The following is an 11,970-nucleotide window of genomic DNA, read 5'->3' on the forward strand; positions in this document are numbered from 1 at the left end:
TCAGAGGAACGGAATACGCTGCACGCTGCACGTTTAATTTTCATAGGAGCTCTGGCGCTGCAGACACGTATCTGGGGAATACGGGTTATACAATGACGACAATGGCGGACGTTTACGATCTGGATAAAATCGTCGCTAGATTCTTTTCCGGGGACGATAAACCCTGTCTTGGGACACAGACGTTTCAAGGACAAGTTGAGATGAAGACAATTTAATTTAGAGGCAAAATTCATCTGCAAGTTCTCCTATCCTTACTTCTGCAGTAAGTTCCTCCTGAAGCGAGGGGGAAATCACTTGCGAAATAGTTCGTACACCTTCCCCCGAAATAGACTGAAATTAAGGCGAAATAGACGCGAAATAGTCGGTGAAATACCCCTGAAATACTCCGAAATAGCGCGAAATAGCCTGAAATAATCCGAAATAGGCGGGAAATAGCCGAAATGGCAGGAGAAATAACCGAAATGGTAGGAGAAATACCACGAAATAGTCCTTACGCTCCGAACCCTAGTGATTTCCCCCTCGTCCTGAAGGTTAATGGTAGGGAACGGTTTATTCCAGACCCACTAAAGATCATCAAGAAGATGGGGAGGAGCGACATGCGTGACACCGACGGGAACGCGAGTGACCCTGAAGATGGCCACGAAACAGTTTGGCATGGACAAAAAAAATGCTACTTGTTCCAGTGTGATGGATTTTTTTTTATAAAAGACAAGTTTTATGAGTCTACAGGGGAAACTTACTTTAAATGTAAGGAGTATGGGCCCCGGACTAAGCAGGTAAGGCCTCTAATTACCCAAAAGAGAACTTTGACACTTCAGAAAATGGATGTTGCTTGTTAAGAGAGCACCTTGCTTTCAAAAATAAGCATTGAGAAAACTTTAGACATATGTAATGACTTAGGGCTTCTACGTTTCCCCTACCATTTCCCTTATATTTGATGATAATTGCACTGGTTCCAAATAAGTCTATCACTAGCCTGATTTCAAACATTTTTACTTGAGTTTTTTCCGTTCAATTGTTTAATGGAAGGAACGGTTTTAGTAATGCCTTGCAAAATAATACCAATCACTGTAAATTCTAAACCGTTCAACTTACACACCCGATACAAAGCTTTTAAAAAGTCTTTCATCACACTGAAATTAAAAATAACATTCCAAAAGGTGTCTCATTTTTAATCAAGCAGATGTCAATTTCAGTATAGTCTATAGAGCTTATCACAACCTTTTTACCAGGGCTACAACTGTCAGGCTCCCGCAAAGCGCTACTTGAATGAGCCACTTGTTCAGCACTTAGGGCAACACAACCACCGAGTAAACCCCTGCTATGCAGACTATCTTTTGAAGACGAAGAAACTGGTGGAACTGCTATTGGCCCAGAGCTATAGGCAGTCTGCATTGCAAATTTAGAAGGACTTTGTGACAGGGTAAGGGGTCGGTCAAATTGGTATCCTGCCAATTTTTGTGTCCTATAGTACCACTTTTCAACTTGTAAAGCCCTGGGGAAAATGTTTCATGCGTCTCAAATTGTGACATTTTAGTCAAAGTTTTTTTTTTTTTTTTTTTTAATGACCTGAAGGTCTCATTCTACTTTACAACTATTGTGTGTATACCCCTCCACTTAAAAATAAAACGAGACCTTGGAAGTGTAGACATACATAAAAGAAAAAGAAGTAACACCTCTCTGCGTAGCATCACTGTAGCTACAAAACTGAGAGAGTTCCAAATCTGGCGCTCTGAGATAAACTGGTTATCAGATTTTGATTCTTTTTTTTTTTTTTCAAAAGAATACTTGGTGCTTGGCACGGTTTTCTCCGAATGTCTTCAACTCTGAATGTACTTAATACAGCCACAAGCAAAAATTCTCCTGAGAGAGGAAGAACTGGAGTACACTTTGTTACAAAAAATGAGAATCAATTTTTCCTCACTTTTGGCACATTTTGACACTTGGTCCTCGTAGAATGCTCTAGAAAATCTTTGCCCAGGAAACAAGCTCTGTGTCAATTTTACCTCTAATTTTCCAGAATTGAGAACAGACAGGTTGCTGGAATGTTCAGCACAAAGAGCATCTTTGCAGCCGTTTCTTACCAAAAGGTCAAAGAATAGGCCTAAGATGCCCCAGACTTTTGATGCTGTTCATGATCAGGGCTGTTAACGCTAATTTAACGAATAACGCCGTTAATTAACGCCGTTAACCTTAATTAACGATTAACGTTAGCGCGTTACAATTACGCCGAAGCATTAACGTTATCGCGCTACGTTACTTTTGAGGTTAGCGGCTTCACGCCGTTAACGGTAACACTTTTCTGCAGGAGGGCATAGAAATAACCCATTTTCCACGGATCTGTCCATTTCATACTAATGAATTTTGCCGCTTGATGCAATACTTGTTGTTTACTGCATTTCCGGCACGCACACTGCAGCTCCATCAGCTACGGTAGCCTGATTAACGTTAACGGCGTTAACAGTTAACGTTATCGTTAGCGTGTTTCATGTGTCAAAACGTATTCACGATAGCGCGTTAAGTTACTTTGGTTCGTTATCGCTTTAACGTTAGCGCGCTAACATTTCAAATTAACGTTAACAGCCCTGTTCATGATTGCCTTGAACATCCTGACTTTTCACACCTTGGTAGGTTCCAGTTAAAAAGGGGCTGCATGCAGGGCTCCGTAACTTAAAATAATGTGAAAAGCAGTTCAGTTATAAGAGTTAAAGTTATAACTTGTAACTTTTACAATAGTCCTTTAAAAATAAGTTAGTTATTCGACTTGTCCAACTTTTTTCTACAGTATGTACATCAGTCATATTTCAAAATTGATAAATTTAACTTTTAATTTGACCTGTGTTTTTGGCTGAGCGATTAGCGAAGCCTATTACTCCAGTTATGATCAAAAAGTTTCGCGTCTGTCTGTCTGTCGGTCTGTCTGTACGCACGATGACTCGAAAACGGTTTGAGTTAGGAGACTCTAAATTTTTTTGTAGCTTTGTATCAAAAAAAGGAAGAACTGTATTGATTTTGAGCCATCTGGCTAAAATATTAACGTGTCAAAAAAATCATAAACAGAAAGCCCAAACCATTCCTTTAAGAAAATATTTTTTTTACATCTTTCTTAGAGGTAACTCGTCAAAGTAGAACCCCGTGGGCCAAAATTTTGCCCGTTTGGCTCTATCTCTAACCGTTTGGGCGCAAGAGGGCGTTCTTCACACGAAAATCACCCCAAAACATTTTAATTGTTTTTCTCAGGTATTTTATGGTCTCCGGTGGGGTAACTCGACAAAGTAAAACCCCGAGGCCCAAAATTTGTGACTTTTGGGGCCGAAGGTCTATTTACGACCGTGCCTTTTGCCCAACTTCGGTGTCAGCGCCGCAGGCCTAGGTAGATGTATGCCAGGCGCGTCGCAGCGTAACAGTGTTTCGTGAGATATCGCGAAGCCTGTTACGCGAGACGTGGTCTGGCGTACATCTACCTAGTATTACGTTGAGTAACTAACATTTGTTCATGTTATAAGTTACGAAGCCCTGGCTACATCTCGCAAATGAGAGCTACTTTAAGCCCTGTAACTCAAGCAGTTTAGGAGGTTTAATTTTGATGTGTAGTTTAGATCTGAAAATAGTATTCTCACATTACAGAAGCCTTTATAGACGCAATGTTTAAACTACATTCCTTTTGAAAAATGTCATGGCAGGCCTATAATATCTGTTCATGAATCGTGCAGGACTTTCGAAGGATGTTAAAGATCAGTTCTACTAGGGGATGGTGGGGCAAGAGGGCGAGGAGTCTCTTGTCTTCGCCTCCCCTAGCGCTCTAAAAATGGTCCATAAAAATGACACTGTGGCATCTGATCAGACATACAAGATCACACCAAAGTTGCTGGGGAGGTACCAGGTGATGATATTTGCCCTCCTTGCTTTTGGACATGTAAGTAAAATGAGTTATTAAAGTGGTTACAGATAAAGAAAACAAACACTCGTAAAACAAGTAATTAATTTTGCTCGTCAATCAATGTAATTAGTTCATGTGCAAGGTTTAGACACATTGTGGTGTCTAAATAGACAAAACGTCAATGGGTGTGCATTGCACACTGTGCAAACTTTCAAAATTTCTGAGCAGCTGCACATCATGGTTCCCACTGATAGCATGGAACACTGTACAGTCAACACCATGTTATGTCCAAATTATGATCTGCACACGTTTGTGTGCAAATTTAGTACACTTGTTTTACCAGTGAAGATAGTGTTTAAAAACCAGAACTGAAACGCTTTTACCTTTACAGGCTTTATCGAACAGAAGTAGTTTCCTGTCCCTAATTTTAGAGTACTTAGTCCCCGACAAATGCTGTGAGTATGTCAAATTTCGGTGCCGGAAGGCCCTGTTCCCGTATACCCTCCCATTAGCTCGTCTCGGGTGTCAGCGCCTCAGGCCTAGCTATATGTGCGCCAGGCGCGTGGCAGCGTTACAGTGTTTCGTGAGATATCGCGAAGCCTGTTACACGAGACGTGGTCTGGCGTACATATAGTTAGACTAATTTGCAATAGGAAGATGAAAGTCAAGTTTGCAACAGAATTCTTGAGTGCTACAAATGCAACCTTGTTTCAACATATTGGAGATTACCAACTACAAGGTGCCACCCTTGCTGACAAAGTTCTTAGGGATTTGGATCAATTGATTAATTTAACCATTGGGCACAGTTCGAGTGAGTCTGTAGATACTTTGAAGAAAGCGAGAGAGCCTATGTCATCCACTTCAATACACACAGAGAAGTTTTCTCGTTATTTGACCAAGCTAGAAAAAGCAAAGTTGTGTTCTAACAAAAATGTGAGGGGGTTACCTACAAAGTAGCTTCTAAATCTCCTGTTACTAAAACCTGGCCTCATACAATTCATGGCTAAATGGGTTTGTCAAAAATGCTGCAGATAAAGTACAATGTCTGAGTTTAATGTTCGTTCCACAGGTCAAAGCACATTGGAGTCCAAATTTTCTGAATTCAAAGAAGGACGAAAGACTCCCACTGCTCAACAAATGTTGGGTGGCATTAAGACAACATGCGTCAGAGGAATAGTCAAACCAACTAGCAGTGGAACAAATTGTAAGCAAGATTGGCGCACTCATGTAGATACCTTGATGAACTTTATGAGGCTTATCAATACGAACATAGTAGAATTTCAAACGCCTGTTGTACCATTTCAAATAAGGTATAGTGAAGGTGAAAATCACGGTGTAGTGAGATCACTACATCGTGGTGAAAATGCTTACACGCCCGTCCGTCCTAAGTATCCCAGATGAGAATAGTTTACTTGCTGTGGACAACGTAGAGAACCCTCAACATCAAGATACACTTGTAATGCATCTTGCTGATTCTCTCATCAGAAGACTACGCTCCCGTGGTGGTGTGACTTGTGTGTCTTGCAAGAGCGACCTATTTTCACATATGGCGGGAAAAGTGAATTCCTTAGCTCTCCAGATGCGCTCTGGATTACTGAGTGAACTCCCCTCCGACAAACTCCTAAGTTTTGTCAAGAAAGCCTGGGAGGAGTTTGAGCAAAGTTGGCTGTCTAGATTACATGAAGCTGACACCTTCCAAAAGCTTGATTTGGGACCCGCTGCTGAGACAGGTTGTCGATGGTTTTCTGGTCAGCAACGTGTTGGTAATCTGTACTCTTCTCTAACTGATGTACTTGTTGCAGATCGTATCAGAGTCCTGAACACAAAGCCGGTCAGAACGAACGTTCCTGAAGTGGCGTACGAATTGCAAGAATTGGCCCCATATGTAAGTCTATGGTCACCACTGTTAAGGTTCAACATTAGGAGAGTGGGTGTCCTGGCAAGGGGATTGGGGGAAAAGGAACGAAATGAGTGGCATTTTGGGTTAAATGGTTAGGGGCCTTAAAATACCATAAGGTCAAACGGAAATTGGGTTTGATCTTTTTGGATGAAGTGCGACGGGTGAAATATATACGGGGCAAATGCCACTGGGAAAAGTGGTTTTGGGTGAAACAGATTGGGTGAAACGTACCGGAACCTTCCCTTCAGTTATTGAAAGAATCATTAACCAATTGAAGAATGATTTTTCAATTTGATTTGTCTAGTCCACTGTACCAGAAGAAATTGTTTCCAGAATGACTTGTAAGCGTAATGGGAAATCACATCTGTTCTGACGTTTTCCATAATGTGCCCCACCAGCCCTCCAAAAACTGTGCCCGAATTGAGAAAAGAGGGCGAGGAGTCTCTTGTCTTCGCCTCCCCTAGCGCTCTAAAAATGGTCCATAAAAATGACACTGTGGCATCTGATCAGACATACAAGATCACACCAAAGTTGCTGGGGAGGTACCAGGTGATGATATTTGCCCTCCTTGCTCAGCCAACAATCTGTCAAAATACGGTATTTTACCTGGCGCAAACCGGATCCAAAGAAGAACAAGAGTTCTTCCTGAACTCTTTCCTTCTTGGCGCTCATCGGCCGTCGCCGACGAAGTTCTCGGACCCGACACTAGGGGTCGACCGCCCATGCGACCAGTAAAATGAGTTAAGTTTGTCGCTGGAAACTATTAGCGTGCGGCGTTGCCACATCCTTTGGATAAAAGGTCTTGTTCTCCTTTGGGTCCGGTTTGCCTCAGGTGAAAAACCTACCAGAGACAAAATGTTACTTAGACGCAAGAATGTTTGTTTAAAGCAGTTTCTTGTTATTCTCAACAGCAACTTTGTGTTGTTGCAGCTTCCAGGACACCCGCATGCGCTGATAGTACGTTGATTTTTATTAATAAGTTTGTTCTGTAGGTGAGGTGTCCAAGAATCGATGTTTGATTGCTGTCCTTTCCTTTCTTTGTTTAGAACCAGAGGCGGCAGCGTCATAGAAGTCACCGTAAGGGATGGGTTCGGTGGGCCTCGTGTCCGTGGTGGTCGCCACCGCCGTTCCGGCCACTGGGGACGGGGACGGGTACGGAAAACTGAAATACAGTGGGGCCATTATTCCTTAACTCACCGAATTTTGACGAAACTTAGCTCAAATGTTCGCATTTATGAAGCCAACATTCCAGAATGGTTTTATGTTTGGCCCGACATCTGTTTCATCCTTTGGATTGATATTTGCCGTATCTACCACGCCGAATTGTTTGATGACTTTGACCCTGAGTTTACTTTAAATAGTTATTTTTAGCAGATGATACCTTACAAACTTAAACTTACTTACACTTAACATACATATAACTATGCATGAGTAATGTAAGGTGTCACTGCTTTTACTCTCGATTAAGAAATATTAAAGAGAACCAGAAGAAAGCTCATATATGTATTGGGCTGGGCCTGCTAGGCGGGGTCGTGAGGCGGCTGGCGTACGTCGCGTCGCCGTCGCGTCAGCCACGCCACGCGTTGTAGCGCTGCTGAGGCGAGCCGAGTTCCGAGCCGAGCCCCGAGCGGAACCCGAGCCCCGAGCCGAGTCGGCCGCGCTAGCGCTAGCAGCCCCCCTCCCTTCTACCGCTGGAGCCCCCGCACCGCACCGCACCGCCACCCACCCCCCTCCCTTTCCCCACAAGTGTAAATACGGAAATATAATGGACTGGAATAGAATAATTCTTCACAAGGTATCATCTGCTTTCACGATCCGTTTTTTTTCGTAACTATCACTTCTACATCAAGTCGACATACACAAGACTGTATTTTAAACTCCTAGTGCCTCTGTAATGGGGAAAATTGTACTGTGCAACAGGTTAACTAGCTCATTTGAGTAATTGAGCGATAGCGAAGCCTATTACTCAAGTCAGTGATGATCATAAAGTTTCGCGTCTGTCTGTATGTGTGTCTGTTTGTCTGTCATCACGATGACTCGAGAACGAATAGGGTGTCTCAGGCAATCTAAAATGGAAGTACTCACTAACCTTTCTGTTTCCGTAATGGCCCTGATTGGTCGACCCCTGACGACGGCTCTCCCCGGTGGGGCCCGGTGGGGACCCGGGAAGACCCGGGAGGGGCCCGGGAGAGACTCGGTGGGGAGTAATAAATGTACAACTCTGTACGCTAAATCGATACGACGGGAAGTTGACGGGCAGCAGGCCCGTATCTTTGTGTACATTTTTGCGCTAACCGACCCGGGTGTGAGTGCCGCAGGCCTAGGTAGATGTATGCCAGGCGCGCCGCAGCGCAACAGTGTTTCGTAAGATATCGCGAAGCCTGTTACGCGGGACGTGGTCTTGCGTACACCTACCCAGTTCGCTGAGCGATTAGCGGAGCCCATTACTTCACTGACCGAAAAAGTTTCAAAGGGAGTAGCTAGTACTCCACGTCTCGCGTAACAGGCTTCGCGATATCTCACGAAAGCCTGTTAGGCTGTGACGCGCCTGGCGCACCGCACATATATCTAGGCCTGCGGCGCTGACACCCGAAGCGAGTTGGGGGGCCTTCCGACACCAAAATTTGACATGTAGACCATTCCGCTAAGCCGAAAAAGAAGAAGAGAAGGAAGAAGCAAATACATTTTTTGGGACTCTATGGACCTTCTAACACAGCATTTTACAACTTAAACATGTTCAAAATGATTTTTCAGAGCAAATGTGATATTTTTAAGACAACAAATCACTACAATTCGGCCATACCAGCCCTAAAACGATACCCTTGCTTCTCCTTGCTTCTTCTCTTTCTTCGTTTACGGCTTAGCGGAATGGTCTATTGACAGCATTTGCCGGGGAATAATTACTCTAAAATAGGGTATTCCAGGCTATTCAAAACGGAAGTAGGAAAAGAGCAAACTCACTGACTTTTCTGATTCCGTGATGGATCTGGTTGGTTGAGCTGATCACGTGTCACGACGGCGTTTCAGGTATGAAATACCGTCAGGTCAGTTTCGAGCTCGCCTCCATATTTGAGAGGTTAGAATCGGACCAAACTACCATGGCGATTTCTCATACTGAGCGGACGGAAAAAGATAAATCGGTGAGTTTATTCTTTTTCACTTCCGTTCTAGATAGCCTGGAACACCCTATTAGGGACAGAGAACTACTTCTGTTCGATAAAGGTTTTGATTAAAAGTTAATAGGGTTTTTCACCTGAGGCAAACCGGACCCAAAGGAGAACAAGAGCTCTTCTTGAACTCTTTCCTCCCTTTTTCTGATTGACTGACGCCGACGAAGTTCATGAACTGGTCGCATGGGCGGTCGACCCCTAGTGTCGGGTCTGAGAACTTCGTCGGCGACGGCCGATAAGCGCCAAGAAGGAAAGAGTTCAGGAAGAACTCTTGTTCTTCTTTGGATCCGGTTTGCGCCAGGTAAAATACCGTATTTTGACAGATTGTTGGCTGAGCGGTCACCGACGCCTATTACTCCGTCTGGTCGATAAAAACTTTGTCTGCACGTCTGTCTGTCCGCACGATAACTCGAAAACGAATAGGGTGTTCTAGGCAATCTAAAACGAAAGAAAAGAAAAGAACAAACTCACTGACCTTTCTGTTTCTGTAATGGCTCTGATTGGTCAAGCTAATCATGTGCCTCCGCGACCTTGCAGGTATGAGAAACTGTCATATCAGTTTCGAGCGCCCCTCCACATTTGAGAGGTTAGGATCGGATCAAACTTCTATGGTAGTTTCTCATACTGGGCGAACGGAAACGGATAAATCAGTGAGTCTGTTCTTGTACACTTCCGTTTTAGATAGCCTGGAACACCCTATTGAGCTAGCGACCTGGGATTTTCAGGGTCGTTTTGTGTTACAAAGGCAGATCGAGTTCAAAGATAAGCATTCTAGCCAAAAAATTAGATTTTATAAAAATAACCAAACCAACGGGTCCAAGAAATGACGTTTTTAAAAAAATATTTTTAATGGTTTTCTATGGGGTAAGTCATCAAAGTAGAGCCCTTTCGGCGAAAAGTTTCTCAGTTTTGCTCTAGCTCAAACTGTTGAGGCGCTACAGAGTGTTTCTGACGAAAATAAGCGAAAAAACGTACAACCCTGCATGCTTAGTCAAAGTGTCGGGCCGTTGACGGGCCGGAGGCCCGTATCTTTGTGTACATAATGCCACTACCCGACACGGGTGTCAGCGCCGCAGGCCAAGGTGGATGTACGCAAGGCGCGTCGCAGCGTAACAGTGTTTCGTGAGATATCGCGAAGCCTGTTACGCGAGGCGTGGTCTGGCGTACATCTACCTTGTTATGTAACTAGCTATGTGTACGCCAGACCACGTCTCGCGTAACAGGCTTCGCGATGATCACGAAACACTGTTACGCTGTGACGCGCCTGGCGTACATATAGCTAGGCCTGCGGCGCTGACACCCAAGACAGGGTAATAGAAGTGTATATACAATTTTTCGAAATAAAGTCTTTTGAACGATTTAATCGACCATTTGATCATTTTCACCTCATTTTTGCCAAGAATTGCCCTCTAGCACCTAAACGGTACAAGATAGAGCCAAACGGACGAAATTTTCGCCCAAAGGACTCTACTTTCACGAGTTACCCCTTAGGAACCCATAAAAAATATTTGATAAAAATACATATTGCGACCTGTAGTTTTTGATTTTTTTTAAAAGCCAAGTTTTGAGCTAGAATGCTCATCTTCAAACTCGATCTGTCTTTTTATGATACAAAACGATCCTGAAAATCCCAGGTCGCTATCAGAATTCTTTCTCGAGTTATCGTGCGGACAGACATACAAACAAACAGACAAACCAACAGACAAACAGAATGAAACTTTTCCGGTCAGTGGAGTTATGGGCTTCGCTAATCGCTCAGCCAACTATGCTTTAACATGGTGACTTCTGTGTTCCTGTTCCCCGCATTCTTCTGCATTTCAGCTTTAGTGAACGGTGCATTCACTTACTGTCATCAACTCTATCTTGCAGTTTGTGTAATAAATACTTTGGCGTGTTACAGTTGCGCAAGGTGTCAGCTGTTCTTGATGATGTGTGGAACCCTGAAATGGAATTAGATGGCAACTTGAAGAGTGTGCTCCAGACTCTTGGACATGATCTTGGAACCAAACTCTAGCTTCATCATCTTGACCTCACTTGTAGGGCCAAGTCGGCCAACCCCGCCAAGTCTGACAGCCTACTAGCTATATGTACGCCAGACCACGTCTCGCGTAACAGGCCTCGCGATATCTCACGAAACACTGTTACGCTGCGACGCGCCTGGCGCACATATAGCTAGGCCTGCGGCGCTGACACCCCAGACGAGTTAAATTTTACGATTTAATAGACCATTTTTTCGTTATCACCTTACTTTCGCCAAGAAATGCTCCCTAGCACCCAAACGGTGCGAGATAGAGCAAAACGGACAAAATTTTCACCCTAAGGATTCTACTTTCACGAGTTACCCCTTAGAAGCCCATAAAAAAATATTTGAAAAAAAATAAATATTTTGCAACCTGTGTTTTTTGATTTTTTAAATAGCCAAATTTTGAGCTAGAATGCTCATCTTCGAACTCGATCTGTCTTTTTATGACACAAAACGACCCTGAAAATCCCAGGTCGCTATCTCAATTCTTTCTCGAGTTATCGTGCGGACAGACAAACAAACAGACAGACAGACAAACAAACAGAATGAAACTTTTCCGGTCAGTGGAGTAATGGGCTTCGCTAATCGCTTAGCCAACAACTTACTGTTCACTACGGCAATTTTAAGCTTATTTTCGTCAATAAACGACCCTCTAGCGCCAAAACGGTTAGAGATAAAGCCAAACGGACGAAATTTTCGCCCCAAGGACTCTACTCTGACGACTTACCCTTCAGAAGAACTTAAAAACAAATACTTCTTGGGAGAATTTTTGAACCTTGGATATCCCCATTCACACCCTTAGGGGTGGTTGCCAGGATTTGCCGTAGGCGTTTCGTTCTCTAGGAGTGGACCTGAAGATACTCTGAAAATTTCAAGTCTCTAGCACATCTCCTTCTAGTGGAACAGACACATCGACCGACACAAAGTCGTTTGCATATGCCCGCTAGGTAGCTTTTTCAAAGCAGAAGGGCGGACTAAAAATCAACGTTTTAGTGAC

At 43.7% G+C, this 11,970-nt stretch overlaps 1 protein-coding gene across 6 annotated transcripts in view; it reads left to right on the top strand.

The window, feature by feature from the left end:
- The window catches only part of LOC113215247 (uncharacterized), a 42,504-nt gene extending 31,156 nt beyond the window's left edge, over positions 1 to 11,348 (top strand). For 3 of the 6 annotated variants that reach the window (XM_052273223.1, XM_052273222.1, XM_052273225.1), the window contains 7 exons: positions 3,714 to 3,916; positions 4,272 to 4,335; positions 4,950 to 5,084; positions 5,683 to 5,765; positions 6,711 to 6,737; positions 6,827 to 6,932; positions 10,851 to 11,348. In XM_052273223.1, the coding sequence (XP_052129183.1) occupies positions 3,752 to 3,916; positions 4,272 to 4,335; positions 4,950 to 5,084; positions 5,683 to 5,765; positions 6,711 to 6,737; positions 6,827 to 6,932; positions 10,851 to 10,876 (606 nt within the window). In that variant the 5' untranslated portion in view covers positions 3,714 to 3,751 and the 3' untranslated portion in view covers positions 10,877 to 11,348. The other 3 variants (XM_052273221.1, XM_052273220.1, XM_052273226.1) reach the window with 3 other exon arrangements.
- Positions 11,349 to 11,970: the final 622 nt, after the last annotated feature.

This window comes from Frankliniella occidentalis, unplaced genomic scaffold (assembly GCF_000697945.3).
Source record: "Frankliniella occidentalis isolate FOCC.00 unplaced genomic scaffold, Focc_3.1 Scaffold254, whole genome shotgun sequence".
Lineage (NCBI taxonomy): Eukaryota > Metazoa > Arthropoda > Insecta > Thysanoptera > Thripidae > Frankliniella > Frankliniella occidentalis.